At 55.8% G+C, this 21,327-nt stretch overlaps 1 protein-coding gene across 1 annotated transcript in view; it reads left to right on the top strand.

The window, feature by feature from the left end:
- Nucleotides 1–8,358, top strand: part of HS3ST6 (heparan sulfate-glucosamine 3-sulfotransferase 6) — a 40,341-nt gene extending 31,983 nt beyond the window's left edge. The window contains exon 2 of the mRNA XM_050906143.1: nucleotides 7,740–8,358. Within this exon, the coding sequence (XP_050762100.1) occupies nucleotides 7,740–8,358 (619 nt within the window). The remainder of the gene's footprint in view (nucleotides 1–7,739) is intronic.
- Nucleotides 8,359–21,327: the final 12,969 nt, after the last annotated feature.

The raw sequence follows: 21,327 nt of genomic DNA on the forward strand, positions 1-21,327 counted from the left end.
CCTGGGTTCTTATCGGGGTTAATAACTGGGTGTCGGGTGACTTGTGAAAGCAGCCACTCCATTAGAAATGCTAATGCTGGCTCCAGCTTCTCCCCTTTCCCTCCATCCACATCTCCCAGATCTTGATGCTAATGTCAAACACAAAACTCTCCGGCTCCTGGCCCTTCCCCGAGCCCCCCAACAGACCCCACTGCTGCCTCCCTCCTGCTTTGCAGCCCGTGCCCTTCGCAGGACGAAGCAGCCGGGCTCTGCAGCCAGCAAGGGTCTGCGGGGGCTCGGACCCTGCAGGGAGCAGCCCTGGCCGGCAGCACCACCCAGCCCATCACATCTCCCTTCTCCTCTGAGCCTCTTCTGGAGCCTGACCCGGCTGAATCCCGCCCAGGGACCCTGTCCCCCGTGGTCTGGTGGTGGGAGACCTCTGGGGTCCTTTGCGCTGGCTGGAGATCCTCCAGTCGTGGTCCTGGGCTATTGCACTGGTGAGAGGCTGCTCGGGGCAGGAGGAGACGCTCGGGGCTGTGCAGGGATGCTCCAGCTGGGAGCAGGACATGGCAAACCTCCGCGACGTTTCATGTATCAAACAGTAATTAGGAGCAAAGGGCAGGGGGATGCAAAGGAGCATTAATAAATTATCCTCCTTGTTGTTAATTGACGTGTCTCAGAGTCAGCCGATCGCTGAGCCGAGGGCTTGGCTCCCCTTCCAGGCGCATCACAGGCTCGTTACTGCCATCATTAGCATATTCAGGTTTCCCTGCTTAAAGCCAATTAGCTCCTGGCCAGGCCTGATTGGGAAGCCGTGGCCACATTTGCACATTTTTGAATCGGTGAAAGAATCAAAAATAATGGAGGCAGGCCTGGGATGGAAAGCGCCCGGGGGGCTCTGCCTGCTGGGGAGGTGCTGGCAGGACCCGCTGCCTCCTCCGAAGGGGCAGCAGGGAAGGAGAGGGGGAATAGCACAGTAATTAGGAATAAAAAGGAACATGGCCTAATTTGCTCCCGGACGGCTTGCCGGCGAGTTCAGCCTTCCGTGCCTTGCACTGAGGTTCAACAGATGCCCCGGTGCTTCCTCTGGGAAGAGGAGGTGATGGAGAGGAGTGGGGTCGGGGGTAAGTACGGCTGCCCACGCATGCCCCCCACCCCGCTTTGGGGAGTGGGGGGTCTGGCATGCCCCCCGGCAGCCGGGGTCTCCTTAGCAGAGCCGGGAGCAGGGACACAAGGCTGGATCTGTCCCTCCTGACATCCTATCCCCCTTGCTGCTTTCTCGCGCCCTGCTTCCAGCAAAGGTGCTGCTATTTTAGCTGCCTTGAAGGAAAAGGCCGGTGTGTTAAAGTCTACATAACTGGTTCCAGTTTAACAACTTCATAGCTGCTGTGCGGCCACAAAGGCAGCCTTGTCCCGCCGGGTGAGATAAGCCTGTTGGGGCGATTCATATGCAGATCCGGGTGGTACTGGGTGTCTGCTGGGAGAGGATAAATCTGTCCCAAGCCTTGTCCCCCTCTCCTGGTTCCAAACTGTTTTACATTTACACAAAAAAGGTTCTGTCCCCCATTGAGCCCCGTCCCGGGCAGCCTGTCACCCTGCCTTTGAGAGAGGAGGTCCCCTGGGACCGCAGCCGGACACCACTGGGTGCCCCCTGCCCAGACAAGGCTGGGCTGGGGTGGGCGAGCGGAGCCGTCACCGGCACTAAGCTGGGCTGTCCCGGCCGGTTTTGTCCCCCACGTCATCCCGTCGCCCATCTTATCGCCTTGAAAGAGTCACTTTCTTTGGCCCTGCAGAAAGCTCTCAACCATATCCCCTCCGGCAGAAATCCCCTTGCCTTTCACTTGCTTTTGTCGGGGGCTTTTTTTGTCAGTGCTCGTATTTTTTTAATAATAATAATAACGGAGAGAGTTTTTTAACCCCTTTTTCTCTTCCACTTTTGGTGATAACACAGAACCTGCAAGCCCTGATCTGGCTGGCACCCATCGCCTGCGGTTTACTGGGGTTTAGCACAGGCTGGACCTGCATCCGTGCTAAAGATACTGCCTGCCTTTTTGAGGGGGGATGAATTGCGGGCAGAGCCTGTCCCACACGTGAAGCTGCCATGCGAGCGGCCGGTGTGGGTGCTAACGCAGGGATGCTCTCGGGCTAGAGACTTATTTATCAGCGAGGTTGTCCTCCGACGGGCGCATCCATTACTTTATGCTGTCAGCTCGGTACTGGGAGGACTTCTCCTTCGCCTGCAACAGAATCATCCCAGAGTCGAGGAATCATGAACCAATTAACCCTGGAAAGTTATGTTGGCCCAGTTTTTTGAAGTCTGCTTTGATTACCTGCCTGCTATGGCTCTTAATCTGTATTTCCTTCTGCATTTTTATCAGGGCTGTAAGTTATTGCACCTTGCTACCTCAACAGAGGAGGTAATTAATCTAAACGAGGGCCCCTGGGAGCACAGCCGTAATCTGCAATTTCCCATTGACTATAATAGAGGGAATGTCCCGGAGAGGTCCGGCAGCCCTTGGAAACGCACCTTGGCTGAGAGCAATTAGGGGATGTTACAGATGTGAGCTTGTGGGCTCAGCCCCTCGCTGACTGGTGTGACTGGTAACCGCAGCCCTGGGTCGTGGCTGGCTGCCTGTGCAGAGTACGAGGTGGTACAGCAGTGATCACACAGCCAACGGGTACCACAGCTTGGAGGGTGAGAGGAGGATGAGGATGGGTCACCGTGGTGGGTGGAAAGGAAAATTTGGTGAAACGATGCGCTAAATGGCTCCTGGGAGGCTTTGAAGTAGGTGGTGGCATTTTTCCATCCCTCTCCATGATTTTGCTATTTTCTTTAAGCGTTAGCAGCTTCACATGTTGAATATTTCTACGTGGGAAATCCCATTTCTGATGCCTCTCAAATGCCAGTTGTTTTACTATCTAATTTATCAGCTTAACAGAAAGGTAAAGAGTTTTATTGCTCTGCCTGGGCACACGGTCTCTCGAAATACAAATTCCCTCCAAGGCTGCTGAGGTGCTCCCTCGTTGCAGTGTCGCCTACTTGTAGGCGATGCTTAGCATTCCCGAGGCGTTCTCTAAAGGTCAATGAGAATTAACTGTAAATTTAATTAAAGTTTCCAATGCTTGCGCTAAAGTGGAGCATAACAGAAGCCTGGCCTGCTCTTTGCCAGTTTAAGCCAGATCTGGAGGGAGACAGGGGTTATCAATAATTAACTGGGATAATTTAGGGGAAAGTACGAGGGAGTTAATGAAAATGTGAAATAGTGTAATTATCTCAGCGCGTAGCTGGGAGTGATCGAGCTGCTGAGGAAGAGGAGGTGTTGCACAATTAACTGCTCGGAGGCTGCCGTTCCCTGACGCGGTCCCGGGATGCTGTTGGGACCCAGCTCCTCTGCACCACCCTGACCCCAGCAGCCGGTGGCTCCGCATTAACCGAGCGCGGGATCGAGGGTTTAGAACCAAGTCAGCGGCGTCCAGCCCACGGCGGGTCGGAAACAAAGCCATAGATGTGTTGGAGCCTGTCCGAGGGTCCGCCTAAGTGCTGGCTTGCAGGGCTTACGGCTCTGATGGACCAGCCTTGAGGGGGGTTTTGCGTGGGATGTCACTGCCCCACTGCTGTCCCTGGTTGGGGGACCAAGTATGGGGCCGTCTTGGGGGGAAGGTCTCTGCACCCCATCACAGCTCACAGGCACAGGAGCCGCTCGCCGCTTGCTCCGGCGGTACCTGTGCAAACAGAGTTGGCAATCCCTGCCCCAATATGGGCTTTTATTAAAAGTTCTATTTTAATTACATTTTAATTAAGCCTAGGACAGTGTGGTTGGCTTTAATTAAAGTTGGTGTCGTTCCTGTGTGCTGAGAAGCCCTTGGTGAGCAGGATGAGTGGGGGGAAGGTGCTGGCACTGCTGGGTGTGGGCGTCCTGGGCTGCCTGCAGTGAGTGGGGTCCCGGGGGTCTCTCTGCCCCACAGACCCCTTAGGGACAGCCTCGGCACTGTGGGGCTCAGCCTGCCCTTTGCTGTCCCTCTGCAAAAAGGAAGCAGGGGGTAAAATGGCTTTTATCAAAATATTTTAGCAAAACCTTTGCTGGGGCATCCAGATTCATGTCGTTCTTCATGGTCACAGCGTCAGTGCTCTTGGAGAGCATCACTGTTGCAGGGGTAGCTCACGGGTTTCCTCTCCAGTTTATGTCCTCGGGAACACCACGATGGTGACTGCAGCAAACCCAAACCATCGTGTTTTATGAAAGTTGAGCACAAGCATGAATTCCTGAGCTCGGGTACAATCGGTGCCGGTTTGTAGAGCACAGGCTGAGAAAAGCAGTGTTTCGGTTTAACGTGAGCTCTCCAGGCTCTCGGATCGCGTCATCCCAAGTGTTCACTGTTTGATAATAAACATTTTATTGCCCATTGAGGAGAGGGACTGATTTAGGTCTTAAGCCCATGTTTGCTGAGAGAGGGTTTTGGGCGGGTGAGCAGCAGGAGGAAGGAGCCGTTTCGCTGTGCAGAAATCCCGGTGGCATCCGGGGAAGCGCTGCAGAAATGCCTCAACAAGTCACCCAGAGAAGCTGCGTGAAGCAGCCTGGCAAACCCTATGGCAAGTTTCTGAATGTAATTAGAGTTAAACATGCTTTGCTGGCTTGGCTTGCGGGGGGAAGCCCAAGCAGCGGGTTGGAGGTGTGCTAACAGCGGCGTTCGGAGATGTGCAGTTGATTTTTGCTTGGCTCCAGGGAAGAATGGCAGGGAGGGGACGGGGCATGGGGCTGTAAGGGCCTGATCCTGGTTTGGGAAGGCAATTCCCAGTGGGAACCCCAGCAGTCAGCCCCTCCAGTGAGCCCGGTTATTTGGGGCAGGGGGGGAGGGGGCGAAAGGAGCTGAAAAGGTTGGGGAAACCACCCATCGCTGCCCCAGGATGCATGTACCCCCGAAGGGCATCCTGCCTGCCCGGGCACCGCTGGTGCCAAACAGAGGGGCCAGGCTGCTGGTTGGTGACGCCAGGGATGAGAAGTGGCTCTGAAAACGTTGGCACTGTCCAGAAAAAAAGAAAAAAAGACCCCGGGAAAATAGCCACAAATGGCTTTTGCCTCTTGTTTGGGGGAGGGAGTTGTGCGGGGCCCAGCGTCGCTCGCAAATGCTTTTAATAAAGTGTTCTTTCCTGCGTCCAGGGGAAAAAAACCCAGAAACCTCAAGCCTTTTCCCATTACATAAGGAACAGATGCTGCTGGGCAGAGCCCTGGCTTCCCCACAGCACAGCCCCGGCTGCTGCGTGGCCCGTCCCCCCCCAACCCTCCGGTGCCGCCGCTCCGAGCAGCGGGATGGGGATCCCTGAAACACCCCGTCCTGCCCTGAAGTGCCGCTGCCAAGAGCCGGCCCCGCTGCGGGACCCAGCCGCAGCCCAGCGGAAAGGTCCATCCTCATCCTCCTGCTCTGCCAGCATTCCTGCAGGGATCCCCCGAGCAGGGTTTTGGAGCTCTCCCTGCCCTTGTGTGGGTCGGCTTGGCCTCAAACAAGCAACATTTAAAAAAACCTGGCCCTGCCTGGGCGAGGGAGGAGAGGTGTATGGGGACGGGGGGGAAGCTCCTCTCCTTTCCAGCGAGCCCCAAGGGACACGGGGTGGAGCAGCCCCAGGGGTGCAGGGGAGACCCCAGGGAAAACCTCGAGTTTTAAAACCAGAATTCTTCCCAGTTCAGGCAAAATGGAAAGTCCCTGTAGGAAAGAGTCCATCCAGTCCCAACTCTCTCCTTTCGGTTAAGTGAAATCTCTTGGTTAGACTTGATTTTTTTGCTTCATTTTATCCCTTGTCACAGTTAATATTCAGGTAGTGGTACTTTTTCCAAGAGACTTCCTGATCCCTGGAGCTTGTCCTGGGATGCCTCTGGGTGTGGAGCAGCTCAGGTTGGATCCACATGCGTTTGCTGACCCATACAAGTGGTTTTATGTTGGGATGGTGGATGTTTGTTGGCTGGATGAATGTAGGCATCTACACAGCAGCTCCTACACAAGCCATGTCATTGCTTGGTGCCTCAGTTTCCCGTTGTAAACCAGCGCTTGCCTGCTGGGTTAAGTGCTCTGCCACCTGCTAAGAAAAAAGTCCTGGGTGGGAGCAAAGGACATGCTTATTCTGTATGTGTATTATATGTATTTCTGTGTACACCCAGACGTGTAGTTTTTCTTCCAGAAGAACTATTGAAGAGGTTTCATCATTTCCCAAAGTATTAAGCAAACCTCTGAAAGCCTCGTGTCCCCTCCCTGTGGGAAAGCAGCCTCCTGCTCGGGACAGCAGCCACCCTGGTTGGGGGGACAGCAGCGCTGAGCCCCTGGCACTGGAGCAGAATGCTGCTGTGCTCCGAGCAGAATGAGTTTCCAGAGAAGAGAGACTCCTCTCTTTTATGTGGCCAGGGAGGGGGAGCGTGCATGTCACCCCAAGCATGATGGAGGGAATGGGGACCGCGGCTTGTGATAGCATGGGGGAAATGAAGCCGTTTCAATCCCAGATAAGCCCCATGAAGAGCAAGCTCATTCTCTGCGTCCATGTGGGGTCCATCGGCGAGGGCTCCCATGCGGGGTGCCATGGGAGCGAGCTGGTGGGACGTGGCTGGGACGCAGAAGTGAGAGCTGTCAGTCTCCTGGCACATCTGCACTGTCTGCCAGCAAGGGAAACCGTGGGGAGCAGCAGCAGCTCGGGGTGGCATTGGGTGGCGGGGAGCCACGCTGGGGGCTGTGCCCGCAGGGACCCGTGAGCTGCCTCCCGGCTGGCCCCGCAATCTCGGCTCGGGGGGCTCCGTCATTGGGGAAACCAAGTCCCCTCTTCACCAGGACAGCCAGAGGGGACGTGTCCACCCCCCAAGAAGAAGGGGGACCTGAAGGGCTCTGGGGGACGTGAGGGTCTCTGGGGCAGGTGCCTGTGCTGGTGGCAGGGGGGACCGGTTCTGCAGCCCCTGGCTCTCCTCATAGGGTGACATGCCTGGGTAATTTCTCTGGCAATTAATGCCTCATTAAAGTGCACAGGGGAACAATCACGGCAGTGAATTTTACACAGCACAATGGCTGGGCCCTGAGAGGTTTTCTGCTTTTTTTTTTTCTAAAAGGAAACAGTTTTCTTCTGGCCTTAACTGCTTGCTGTCTGGAGGCAGAGGAGGTGGGAGCCTTGGTGGGCATCTCCATCCCCGGCCGCCGCTTGGGCTTAGCCCCCGTGGGTGCACACCCCTGTGATGAGATTTACCTCTTTGCAACCCTACGTGGCGAGTCGGCACCTCCAGGACATGTAATCGGTTGGGAGGCTGGGATGAAAAGCAGCCCCATCCCGAAACGCGCGTATCGAGATGCCGGTTGCCACCGCTGAAACTCTCTGGAGGGAGGAGGAGGGGGCAGGAGGGATTTCCAGGGCTGGGAAGGGGGTCGTGGGGGACCTCCGAGGGGGACCCACAGCCTGCAGTGCCCTCTGGACGGTGCTGCCGGTGGGGCAGAGTGACAGGGAGTCCCTTGCGGGGGACAGAACGAAGGGGAGGCTGAGATGAGGTGAGCAGAAAGGAGAGACCCAGGCAGGGGGGCTCCTAGGAAAGCTTTTGAAGATGAGGAGGTGACGGGTGGGGTGTGACAAGGCAGTGTCCCTGGCTGCAGGAGGGGAAGGAGAGAGGCGGTTGCGTTTGGGGATCCCCTGGGCATTTCTGGCTGAGTTTTGGGGTTTGCTCCCGCTCGTCCCCGTCGTGGCATCAGGTCGGAGCAGCCGTGCCTCGAGCCCTGACTGTGTCCCTTTCTCTCCCCAGAAGCCTGATGCCGCGGACGCTGGAGGGGCAGATCACGATGGAGAAGACCCCCAGCTACTTCGTCACCAAGGAGGCTCCCCGGCGCATCTACAACATGTCTCGGGACACGAAGCTGATCGTGGTGGTGCGCAACCCCGTCACCCGCGCCATCTCGGACTACACGCAGACGCTCTCCAAAAACCCCGCCATCCCCAGCTTCCAGGCCCTGGCCTTCAAAAACGTCAGCACGGGACTGATCGACACGAGCTGGAGCGCAGTGAGGATCGGGATCTACGCCAAGCACCTGGACAACTGGCTGCAGTACTTCCCCCTCTCCAAATTCCTCTTCGTCAGTGGGGAGAGGCTCGTCAGCGACCCGGCCGGGGAGATGGGCCGTGTCCAGGACTTTCTGGGTCTCAAGAGGGTGGTGACAGACAAACATTTCTATTTTAATGAGACCAAGGGCTTTCCCTGCCTGAAGAAGCCGGAGGGCGGCAGCAAGCCCCGCTGCCTGGGGAAATCCAAGGGGCGGCCGCACCCCAAAATCGACGTGCAGGTGGTCCAGCGCCTGCGGGAGTTTTACAGACCCTTCAATATGAAGTTTTATCAGATGACAGGGCAGGACTTTGGGTGGGACTGAGCCATCCACAGGGCACGCTGCCGTGCTGGGACCTGGTCTGCCCAGCAGTGTGTGGAGCCAGGACCGCAGTCCAGGGATGCTCGTGGCTGCTGTGGTCCAGGGATGCTCGTGGCCGCCGCGGTCCAGGGATGCCCGTGGCCGCTGCGGTCCAGGGATGCCCGTGGCCGCCCCACCAGCAACCTCCTCCCTTCGTTCTAATTTATATCAGACCTTTTCTGGTGAGAAACGGACCCTTCTGGAGTAGAGAGAAATATTTAAGAAATAAAAACACAGATGACCCCTCTCCTCACCCTGACCAGATTAAATATTCTTCCATATAAATCTTGCTAATCTATATTAACTGTGACCGTTCTGGGTGGTGAGTAGAAGCGTGTGAGTGCGTGGTTGGGTGCGTGGGCGTGCGTGGGGATGACGGCTCTGCCATCCACAATAAAAGCTTTGGAAACCAGTCGGCCTCTGGGGCGTGCGGCCAGTGGGTTTTTGCGAAACCAAATTCCGGTGCTGAGCACAGGCATCGGCTGCTGTGGGGTGGCGGGTGAGGCCGGCCAAGCAGCAGACCCCAAGCCTGGGGTATGTTTTGCAGACAGACAATAGTCGGCAGGAATTTCCTAGCTAAGAAAAACAATTAACGGCAGTAGTTTTGAATAAACGCCAGGTCCGGGGTTAGGGAGAGGGAGTTGCGTATCACATACCTTCTTATGTTCTTTGAGTAACCCAGATGATAAAGCAGAGCCTTTCTAACCCTTAGGATGAAAATCCCCGCTTCCCCCAAATTCACCCAAGCAGAGCAGACAAAAGCCCCAAACTCTGACCTTTCAGTTCAATAATCTCAATAGATTTTCCAATCTGCAGCCATAGAGGGCCATCATGGGAGGCTGCAGATATTAGTTTAATCTGAATTAACTAGTTTTCCCTTAATTAAAGATGAGGAAAACATTTAATTAACCTCTAATATCTTATTAGTGACTTGTATTTGTCTCTTTAATGAGCTAATTATATGTTTTCAAGGGCCCTCAGGCCCTGCATTCTTTGCAAATCTGCTTTGGCTGTGGTTTCTTCCATCGGGCAAAGCTGACCATCCTGCCAGGCATGCCATCGCCTCCCCTCCTCGCTGCTGCTGTCCGGGGGTGGTGGAGGTGGCAGGTACCGCTTCTCCTGGGATGCACAACAGGCACCGGCCCCGTTCCTCCGAGCGCCGGGGCAGTTTTACACCAGCACATTGTGCTTTATCCCGCACAGCTCTCCCCTGCTTCCGTGTCCCAGCTGCTGGCACCTCCTTTGTGCCCCTTGGAGGTGACGCGTATTTTCTGTACCGATGTGCTGAGCTGTAGCTGAGGTTCAGCACGTTTGCCCAGTTCAGCCCCTGGGCTCGGCTGGTCGCTGCTGGGACAAGTGACGTGTGCAGGGATGGGCTTAACGTGATGTTGGAGCTAAATGCAAACAGTTGCCTGTTTCTGTGCGGGGAGCAGGGCATCGTGGTGTGCGTGGGGTGCTGGGGACAGACGCAGATGCCACCGGTGCGGTGCCAGAGCTTGGGGCTTTATGGCCAGTATTAAGAAACTGGGATATTGTAAAAGAATAGTAAGAAGAGATGAAGCCTGGACTGATTTTCACCGGGTTAGAATCCCAGAGCCCTCCGAGTGACGCGGCCAGTGCCGGGTGGGACTTGGCACCCCGTGCCCACTGCGGGGTCCCCCCGGGCGCGTCCCCCCAGGACTGCAAGTGCCCCGGCCGCCGACCCGCTGGGGGTTGGATGTCGGAGCGGCTGGAGCCTGTTGTCAGCCTCGCTGGCAGCTCCACATGATGGACTGCGCTCTGCTTGTTTAGGTTTTGTTTCCAGCCACGACATTCGACCAAATTATTCTCCACGAAGGGCTTTAAAGTTTCCCAAGTGCCTGTGAAAGCCTGGAAACGCTGATAGTGATCCTATTTCTCAGCTGAGTGACTGCATTCAGGCCCAGCCATATTGATATGCAAAACCTTCAGGGTCCCGGCTCTAAAGATGGTTTCTGTCTGCCCTGTGAAAGGGAGCCATACTTTTTTAAAGCCCGGGCCTTTCTAAAGCCGCACAATACCATATAGACTATGCCATTTAAAGCATCTGAAGCGACCCAAAATGTATTGAAAGCTTGCTTTGCAGACTCATTAAGACTACTCAATAGGTTCTGGCAAATACCGTGCCAGGGCTGACCGCACGGATTAAGACTTTTGAAGTGTTACACAAACCCCCTGCTTAAACTAATTGCTGCCCCGCAGCTCATGAGGTCAAGTATTTGTATTCATTGCCTCCGAGAGGAGCCACTTATGGGTCTGTCCAGGTGAAGTCTGCACTTCATTAGATCAAGACAATAAAATCGGCTTTGGGTAGGAAGGGGGAAGGTGCCCGGGATGAAATCTCCCGGGATGAAATCTCTCAGCTCTTGCTCTGAACGCAAGCACAGGCTTACGTCCACCACGGCAGCGTTTTGGGTCGTTTCTGTTGCTTTCAAGAGCCCCAGCGGAGCGACGCGCTTCCAACCGAAGCTGCTCGGTGCAGGATGGCGGCTGGGCCGGTGGCTCTGCCAGGATCTGCGCCGCGTCACTCCCCGGCGACCTGCAGCACGCGGGGACGCAGCACCCACGTCCCACTCGCGCTGTCCTGTGGTGTGGGTCCACCCAGCGTCATGGGGGTTTCGGCTCGAGAAGCGAGTCGGCGTGCAAGGGAAGGGCTGGGGCGTGGGAAGGGTGGGCATCGCTCGGGCAGCGATTGCTTGAAATTCAGTGTGCTCACCGAGCGGTTCTCCCCCATGATGTTTCGTTCCCCAGGGTCGGGTGGGTTCCCTTCACCGCCCCGACAGGAATCCCATCACATGCTAGCGCAACATGTGTTTCTCATGTCTATGCAGAGGAGAAACCGCTTTTGCCATCACTGCCTCACCCGCCTAATTAAAAAAGGAGATTTAAGAAAAAGCAGCTGATTTACTGAAGGTGTCAGCTCGCACCTCGGCGGAGGCACAACACAGCTCTCGTGCCGTCTCACCGAGAGCCGAGGACTACTGAAAAAAAGAAACTTTGCCTCTTTATTGTAGGTGCTTTGGTGGAGCTTATTTGGGAGCCCTTTCCCTGATGACAGGCAGTGGGCTCTTAGGGAAATCTAAACTGAAACCCCCTTTGCAGTGGCTTTTGTAATCATCGGTATCAGCCCGTAGACCGCGGCTTTGGGGCTGCTGCTGCCGGGCTCAGGCAGGGGCCGGGGGGTTCTCACCCGCCGGGACCCCGCGATGCTGCCGGGAAGCGGCACTACCGGAGATCGCCGGCTGGCCGGGGCAGTGGGGCTCCGGCCGCTCACACCGGCACACTGCAGTCCCTGCGCGGGAGGTGCTGCAGGGTCAGGAATTGTTCTGAATCACCCCCAGAACTCTTCCGCAGAGGCTCGGGCACAGGCGGCACCGCTGTATCTTTCTGCACAAGACCTCTGGGAACAAAGTTATAAAAAGATGATGCCGAGCTGTGCTGATGTCTTGTGTGTGCCTGCTACTGCGCACCGCCGGGGTGGGCTGGGGAGGGAACATAGTCCCGCATGGCTGCTTTTATGACTTTTTCCCTTCGTTGTGTCTATCTCAGCTTGCTAAAAATCCAGAAGCCTGGAAGGTGATATTTTCCCCCAGGACAGCAGGTGCTGGGAGAACGTGCTTAAAAACTCGGGCGAGCACCCCACATCTATCCGTTCCCCAGCACGCTGCCGGCGCTTCCTCGGGGAAGTGCTTCTAAGTGAGCTTCCCAAGAGAGTTTGGGCAGTGGCGTGCCCACGTCTGCTTGCTCAGAGGATGATGGCAAGCTCCCCCGCGCTGCCAGAGTTGCAGAAATGCCTTTGGGGCACCAGGTTAAACAGGGGGGAAGTGCCAGAGCAAGCGGGCAATGGAGATCCAGCTTTGCTGCCAAGTGTGAAATGAAGTTTTCATCCCCGTCTCAGTTAACCAAAGTTTCCATTTCTAACCCCGTTTTTGTTTTGAAAATCCAGCTATCCAAAGTGTTGTGGTTCCTGTGCCCTGGGCCTCCCCCTCCGTCCCAACCGCTCCATAAGCTAGGAAGAGCAGGGTTGCAAGAGATTTCCAAAATTTTTATTTACTCCTTTTATATCAAATTTAAGAGGACAAAAGGGAAAGAACAAAAATAGGAGAAAAACAAATGTCCAAAAGGAAGAAATTAAAGCTTCCCTGCCTTTGCGTAGGTCTGGAGATGCAGGAGAGCGGCAGAGCTGATTCGCAATTACACATTTCATCTTGATGTGCCCTGGGAATGCTTTATAACCTGTAATAGGGAAAGCCATGCTTTTCCCTGCAAACGTCCCATCCGTCCCCATTCCCTGCCTGCTGCGGTCCCCAGCTGGGGCTTGTGCTGCCGGGGCCGTGGGGCACCTGCGGCACAGAAACGCAGGGAGGGTGTGGGGGGGGCTGGATCCTCCCCGCAGGAGCTGCCCCAGCTGCGGAGGGTGCAGAGGGCTGTCCGGGCTCAGGGAGCAGGAGCTGGCCGGTAAGTTGGGGGGCTGCTACTGCCAGGGATGTCGGGCATCCTTTGTGCTGCTCTGGGGGGGCTGTAGGGACAGCGTGGAGTTTGGGGATGGAGCAGTGTGGCCGCATGCAGCACTGCTCAGGGAGTGTTTGTGGGTGCCGGTGCATCCTGGGGTTCCCAGTGTTTGTGCTTGGGGCCTCCAAGAGGAGCCTTGTCTGTCCCGTGGTGCGGTCCTGCATCTCCCTGGGCATTTGAGTGCTCACCCTAGGGCCACCGGTGCTTCTTTGGTGCATGATGGGGGCCCAGTGGCTCTGTGGGAGTGGGGCAGCAAGCAGGGCTGGGGCTGTCCCCGCAGGACACGGCCGTGCTTCCCGGTGAAATGAGCCGCAGTGCGGACAGCATCGCCTGCAAACCTCTGCCTCATCCTGTGCTTGGGGATGTCTGGGGTCGTGATGCTTCTTGCCGCAGGGCACACTGTGGTGGCCTCCCTTCCTGGCCAGCCCAGAGGAGAGCTCTTGGGAGGGAGGTGCGTGTCCCCTCACAGTGTCCTGCCTTCCTGCAGAGCTCCCCGGCACCGCACACGGCCCTTGCGCAGCATCTGGGGCTGCTAACTCCGCTAGCTTCTGCTCTGGTTTTGATCTTGATGTGATCTCAATACATAGAATAAACTCATGCCATATTCCCCAATAGACAAGAAAATGCCCATGCCGAGGGAGAGGCCACTGTAATTGCAACCAGGTGCCCGGTGGTGGCTTCCAAGTCATGTAGAGCGTGGGCTGGATCCCACGTGTGGGCACAAATAACCACCATCAGGTGTAGGCAGCTCCGGGGTAGGCGATTGTAACGAAGAAAACAGAGTCCACGGTGCCCGCGTCTAATGCAGGAGCGAGCTGGGCTGCCTTGGTTCAACCTGTGCTCTGATGTTGGGTGAGGTTATTCACTGGTTTAACTGGAGGTTGTGGTTTCACTCCAGCCAGCAACTAAACACCACGCAGCCGCTCACCCCTCCCCGCTCCCAGTGGGATGGGGAGGAGGACTGGGGAAAAAAAAGTAAAACTCGTGGGTTGAGATAAGAACAGTTTAATAACTAAAGTAAAATAAAATATAATGCTAACTAATAATAATAAAAATATGATAATAATAGTAATGAAAAGGAATATAACAAAAAAAAAAAGAGAGAAATATAACCCAAGAAAGACAAGTGATGCACAATGCAATTGCTCGCCGCCCACTGACCGATGCCTGAGCCGCGATCCGCCCCTCCCGGCCAACTCCCCCCAGTTTCTATACTGGGCATGACGTTCCATGGTATGGCATACCCCTTCGGCTAGTTGGGGTCAGCTGCCCTGGCCACGCTCCCTCCCAGCTCCTTGCACACCTGCTTGCTGGCAGAGCAGGGGAAACTGAAAAGTCCTTGACTTAAGATAAGCGCTACTTAGCAACAACTAAAACATCAGCGTGTTATCAACATCATTCTCACACTAAATCCAAAACACAGCACTGTACCAGCTACTAAGAACAGAGTTAACTCTGTCCCAGCCGAAACCAGGACACTGGAGCTGGGGTGAGATGAGCACAGCTTGTGTGCTCAGCCCCTCTGGAGGTCTGTGAGCAGGCAGCAAGATGATTTTAGAAAAATAGTAGTTACGTACTGAAATAATTAACCAAATGATTTATTTGTAAGCAACCTGCTGGGATTCGTGCCTGTCCGAACTGGGACATGCTGGCATGTCTGCACTGCGAGGGTGTCTCTGGGGGTCCCGCTGCAGGTGAGAGCTGGACCCCCACTCTGCCACTGCCCCGGGTCCCCCCCTGCTGCCTCCAAACCCCGTGGCTCCTGAGAGCAACTGTGAAAGACATGCAAGTGGTGTGGCTGCTGGGAGGAGACCAGCTCTGCTAAATTTATTTGCAGTTCTTGGTGCAAAAAAAGTATTCTTTGAACCATTTTGAAAATGCAAGCTGCTTCTCTGTTCAGACTTTAAATCTTGCCTGTGCATTCAAACAGACGGTTTTTTCGAAAGAGGAGGAGTGCCAGTCTCAGCCTCCTCCTGTGCAGGCTGAACTCAATTGCAGGGGCATTTTGAAATGCTCTGGTCACCCTGTTCATTCTGGGTGCTCGGGGTCGTCTCCATCCTGCTGGTGCTGCCGGCGGGGCTGAGGCGGCCACGTGGGCTCGCAGAGGTGCTGCTGCGCGTGGGATTTGTGAGAAATGTGGTCAGGAAGAAGAATGTCTCCTTTGCTTGCAGCATCCTTTTTCCCACTCCAAGAGCTGAGATTATGGTCGTGCGAGGGGGCCGGATCCTGGCCGGAGGCAGCACGGTCCCGCAGAGCCACCCCATCGGGCTGTGCTCCCTCGCACAGGCTAAGTGCTTCCCTTGGCTAATGCGAGAACTCTGATTTTTTTCTTTGATTAGAAACAGCAACACGTTGCCTTGCATAATTAATCTGTTTATATCAATAGCAAGAATAAATTGGTGCCTTTCTGGCAAGCTTTCCCTTGGCAGGAGGCAAGCCCCAGGACTTAATCGTGTACCCCCCATTGCTTCCCATGGGTGCGGGGTAGAGGGAGACACGTGGGATGGGGCACTGCCACCACTGCTCCTTCCCCAGGGGCCACGGACACAAAAAGCGGGCAGGAGGAGGAGAAGGGGGATGGCCGGAGCCTTTGGGGCTGGCTCGTGGCGGGGCACCGAGCGATGCCACAGCTTATTACACGAGGGCCAGCGTTAGAGGTGAGCGACGGTGCTAGATGGTCCGATTCAACCCCTTTTCTCCTGATTTACCATGGCTGGCGAAGGGTGGTGCAGACCACGGCCAGACGATGAAGCTGATGCTCCCAGCGCCCGGGCAGGAGCAGGCTGGCATGGCCGTGCTAGCTTTGCCCCAGCACCAGCATCCACGCAGGCAGCTGCTGCCTCCAACCGCGCCTGAAAGTCAGCAGGGAGAGAATTTTTCACTTTTTTTCCTTTTGCTATGAGTGCAAACTTCCATCTGACGGCAGGGGCTGATTGCTGGAGAGACACCCCACGGCAGCCGCAGCACGCTGCCGGCAGATGCCAGCGGGAAAGAAAGTGCGAGGGATGGAAGGCAGCGGGGGAGAGGCCGGGAAACTGGGAAACGCTTCTGGTGGGGGTGGGAAAGGGGCTTGTGCAACAGCCAGCCTTTAATTAAGGGTCTTTAAAGCGTTTTCCCAGCTGGTTAACATTGCCTTGCCATATTGGAGTGGTTTAGAAGCAATGCTCATCAGGAATGACTCCCTTCCTGTTGGCCCTGTGCACGGGTGATGGGTCCCCTTCCCACTGCCCCCGGTCCCCTACGCCTTCCGAAAAATGGGGCAGAGAAAAACGGGGCCATGCCTGGGTGGAGAGGATGGGGAGCCCTCTGCACTCGCAGAGGGGTGAGGCAGGGAAGAAGCCCATTTCTCTGAGCTGGTTGCAACACCCAAGTATCTTTAACGCAGCTTCTGCAGCACCCAGAGGGGTTCGTGGGGGAAGCGTGCTGGTGGCATCACCGGGTGCTGGGAGGGGACAGCGTGGTCTCGCACCCAGCACACAAACGCTGGATCGGGAGTGCCAGATCCAGCTCTGGGGTGGATATCGGTGCCAGGAACCAGCCCTGGGGCTGTGGCTGGGTTGTGGGGAGGTCTGGGGACAGGTACAGGAGGTCCAAGCTACACCTGAAGTGCAGGAGCTCCTGCAAGGTGGGCACGGTGAAGGTATGTGAATACTGTCTCAATCGAAGTGGGAAAACCCCGCTGCTCTGTGCTGTACCTGTGGCAGCACTGACACTTTTTGTATTGCCTCTAGAAAAAAAAACCCAAAACACATAAAACCATCCGAGTTGGAGAAGGGTCGGTCTGGAGCGACCTTCGTGTGTGTGCGGCTGAGCCGGTGCTGCGGAGCTGCTTCACACCCAGCTAAGGGTGGGAGCATCCTCCGAAGACACTTGCTCCCCTTCGGGTACTTGTTTGCGCCTGGCTGCTTTCGGTTTGCTGCCGTGGAGCTGTGCTTGCCATGGGACACGTCTGCTTTCTCTGCTGATGGTGCTCAGATTCGCTCTGCACGTCTCCTGCCCCTCGTGCCTTGGTGCTGGGCGGAACTGCGCTCCCGTCAGGTCTGTCTTCACGGCAGGTTTTACGTATGGCGATACAGCCCTATGTTAAAGTCCACCCTGAAAGCTTTCTGCTCTGATCTTGCTCTAGTTGCAGTGGGAAGAAGGTATCGCGGGGGCCCTTTCTGCTGCAATTCTCACGCTGTTCCCCTCATGGGGTGCCGCGTCCCCCCCCTGCCCGCAGCCGTGCTGTCCAGCCCCTCCTGCCCGCAGCTGCAGGACCCCGGGGCAGGGGTACCCCAGGGCAGGGGTGATGGGGGGTGCCACGGGGCACCCAAGCATCCGCTGGAGCTAATGGCTCTGCCTCCTGTCTCCTACTGCAATAAACTTGCAGAAATGAGCTTCAGAGTGAAAGCATTTGCCCACCTGCCAGCTGGGGATAGACTTCGCTTTGCACGTAAACCTGTACAGAGGTGTTTATGCTGAAACTACTCAAGGAATTGTTCTGCCTTTTTAAGCTTCATCCGCTCACCCAAATCCTCCTGGAGCCTTTCCCTCCTCCATCCCACGAACCACCGCCAAAATTGCCTTGTACAAAATCCTCTTGGAGGTGAGAGCTGAGATGCCCACTGGCCGTGAGGGCGGGATGGGTGCGTGCCGTGACGCGCCGTCCCCGCTTCGCCGGGAGATTTATTAGTGTAATGAAAGGGAGGAAAGTGCCCCATGAATCATCGTTGCACCGGGACGTTGCGATGCTCTGTAAATAATGCAGGGAACTGGTATGAGCAGGGTGGTCTGCGCTGGCAGGCGTGAGTGGCTGCAGGGGTTCCCCCCAGCCCTGCCTCTCCTCTTGCATTAGGTTTAAGCTTCTGGTAGCAGGGGACGGGGGTGTGGGCAGAGGGTGCTGCGCAGGCAGTGCATTTGCAGACGGAGGTTATTCCCTCCGCTCTCGGTCCCCCATGGGCCAGGCTTTCCCAGCTCAGTGGTAATCTGTGGGTGCCAAACCCTGCTGCGGAGCATGCTGCGTGCAGAGCTGCCTGTGTTTAAAAGCCAGTTTTGTGTGTTTCTCTGTAACCCTAAACCTTTCTCTAGAAATTAGTGCAAACCAACAGTTGTCCCCTCTCCGGGGTTTTTCTCCTGCTCTTGCTGAGGTTTCAGTCAGGAGCTGCGTTTGCAGAGGAGGTGGTGATGCAAACCCAGCTGCGGGTGGGCTGAGGGCATTTTGCTCAGAAAGGGAAAAAACCCCCTTTTCCAGCAAAACATCCTCTGACTGCCAGAGCGGGCAGCGTCGCTGCAGTCTGCTCTCCTAGTCCCTTCATCAAAGTTCGGGCTGAGTGATGGAATAGCTGAGCACCATCCTCCTCCTCCTCTTCCTCTGTGCACCCCGGCCTCGCAGCAGCGTTCCCAGCTTGAGGCTTCCCACTCTGTCAACTCCAATGACATGGTTAGTGCTGCGGCTTCCTCTGCTTCTACAGCGCTCTTTTATCTTTGGAAAAAAAATCACAATAAAAGCTAAAAGGCAACTTTAATAGTTTAATATTAGAGAGGGCTGGAAGAGAAGTGCTGGAAGAAAAAGGCTCCTGCCTGGGGCCAGGGCTGTGGCATAGCCGGGGCTCCCAAGCATGGATCCACAGCTGCCACTCAGGGATGCAGAACTGGGGAAAAAAACCATAAAATCAACGTTTTCTGGGCTTGGCTGATGTGTGGTGATGCGCCGTGCTCAGGCAGGGGGAGGACAGGCTTGGCAAGGCAGGCACAGCAAAGACTCCTATTGCCTTTAGGACAGGTATTGGGGTTATTTAGACCTGTCTGAGCTAAAGGCCTGTCGTGTACCCGCTTGCGGAGGCTGTGATCCTGGTGCAGTCTGCCCAGGGACTGGCGCTCGTTGGCGAGCAGGACGGTGCACAACCAGGCAGCAAAATGTAGGCAGAGGCTGAAGCGCTGCCCAGAGCAAGCGCCTGTAACCGGCAGAAAACGTTCCAAGTCCGGAGAGGCTTTGCAATAATTTCCACATTCCGTAATTTTTCTCAAGAGGGGAAGAGAGGCAAGCCTGAAATAATTACCCACACAAGCAGTCATTGAAATGTTCTTTACTGCGAGCACTGATCACTTACTGTATTTAACAAGACAATTTTGGCTCTCAGCGCATAATAGCATGCAATGATTAAAGCTCTTGTTTTCAGGATCCATGAGCCAAAGCACAAAAGTCTATCGCTAGATCCAAGTCTGAGCTTGGCAACCAGCTCCTGCCCAGGGAGTGGGCCAAGGTGAAGTGGCTCCACTCAGTATCTGTGGGGTTTGGGGTGCTGGGGAGCGCAGCGGGTGAAGCTCCCCCCACCCTGCCGATGCCGGGTGCACGGAGGCATCTCCGGCAGCGGGGACTTGTTCCTTCAGCCCTGGAAGGGGTATTTTGCAGCAGGTAGAAGATGTTGCAGCTGCTTGGGGCTGTGAAAGGTTCCTTGGTGGTGGAAAGGAGCAGGTGCTGAGCTCGAGGGCAGCTTGGGAAATGGGGCCAGCGGGTGCCTGCTGCCATCTCCCTCTGTGCCCATGGAGCAAGAGAGGATATTTGGGGGGAGCCTGGGAAGGCAAAAGGCCCCGGTGTGCGCAGGCAGTGGTGCAAAGCGGGGGGCTTGGCGGGAGGCAGAGCCATCCGACACCTTATGCTGCCTGGAGTCAGGGATCCCACCTTGGTCTCCAGGGTGTCTCAGACTGTGCTCACGCTCTTTGGGGCAGTGACCAGCTAAATTGGAAGGAGCTGTTCGCTGGTGAGAGGCCATCAGGGTATCACGCTCGCCCCAGGGTAAAAATTAGCAGAGCTGATGAAAGCACCCTTTTGTGCTGTGCTGTGTACCACCCCGCTCAGAAATGCTGCCCCGAGATGAAGTGGGATCAGCAAGGCCAGAGCTCGCAGCATCGCTGGAGACGTTACTGCAACAGCTCTGTCGCTGCTGTCATGCATCAGAGTGGGGGGATGCTGCAAGGTGCAGGGCCCCTGTGTTCGCAGAGGATGTGGGGACGCTGCAGGTGCCACCAAAGGTGCTGCAGCTGCTGCGTGTGCAGCGTCACCAAGGCAGGCAGCACAAGAGGACCCGTGCACAAAATCCAGTCCTGATCCGCAGGTCTGCACAACTCCACGGCTCCCCTGTAACCTGCTCCGGTCCCTGACCGGGGACCTTCTCCAAGGCTGGCTTCATGGCTGAGACATGAGGTTGATGCAAGATTATCTTCTCTGGGAAGTGATATTTTTACAGCAAAGCCAAGAGGAGTTGCCTGTGAGTGCCTGTTGGGACAGTCCCATATGTACCACGTGGTGCTGCGGGTCTCTCCTAAAACCAGGCTGTGTTTAAAATGCACAGCATCCTGCGGTGATGGGCAGCCGTGCGAAACCCAGAGGAGTGCCTGCTGCAGCACAACCCCTTCTGACGGTCTTTATTTTACCGCGAGACTCTTAAGGCTGCCGATGAGGCAGGATGCTGAGGTCAGTGGTACCACGTCTTGGTATGACTGTCCCACGGAGTCTGAGTGTTGGTGTCAAGTCATGGCTCTGCATTGGGCTGCTGGCAGTCCCTGAGCCACTGGGAGAGCTGGCATTAGTGGGATGAGCTCTGCCCGGCGTGGACAGGCAGCTCCAGCAATGCTGGTGGCAGTAGGAGCCGGGCATGAATTTGAGCCTAAGAGACTGGCTTCTTGCTGGCATAAATCAACCTTGTTTGGTTCAGCGCAGCTGCATGATTGAGACCAGGTCAAGATCTGGTTCAGATCTTCCTACTTTGCTTGTTAAGCTCCTGTCCTTGAGGATGGTGTTGGTTCACCTTTGAGCTAAGATAAATGAGTCCCAGTGTAGCAACACTAAATCTATCCAGCCTTATGCTTGGCTTTCCTGGGTCTCTCTTCTTGCTGCAGGACAGGGAGGGCTTCCAGGGAAATACTTGGGACAGCTGAGAGACACAGTTCTGCATGGACAGCATTATGCGGAGTCCCCTGTTGCCTTTCCCCTGGAAAAAGTGCAAGAATTCAGACACTGAATAAATTCCAGAGACATTAACTATGCTAATCAAGCAACTGCTTATACACAGGGCTGTTATGTACTGCTGTCCTCTTCTCCCCAAGCGTGGTCAAATCAAACCAAAAAAAGATCCTTGCAGAGAGCTTTTATTTCTAGCAGTGGCCTCCTGGCTGTCCTGGAGTGCGTGGTGCTGAGGGTGCTGTGGGGATCCAGCTCCCGGTGTGGCTGCATGTCCCTCGGGTGCCTCTGCTCCAGCTCGGATGCAGTCGAGCAGTTGCTTTTTGTCTGACACTGCCCTTCTGGCATTAACTGGGAGCATCCCATGGTGGGCACAGGGCTGCATCCCATGTCCCCAGGGATCTCCCCACAGCACCGGCCATCCTGGCTGGGAGCCCTGTGCCAGCCCAGGGCGCAGCTGCCAC

The sequence above is a fragment of the Gymnogyps californianus genome, chromosome 15 (genome assembly GCF_018139145.2).
Source record: "Gymnogyps californianus isolate 813 chromosome 15, ASM1813914v2, whole genome shotgun sequence".
NCBI lineage: Eukaryota > Metazoa > Chordata > Aves > Accipitriformes > Cathartidae > Gymnogyps > Gymnogyps californianus.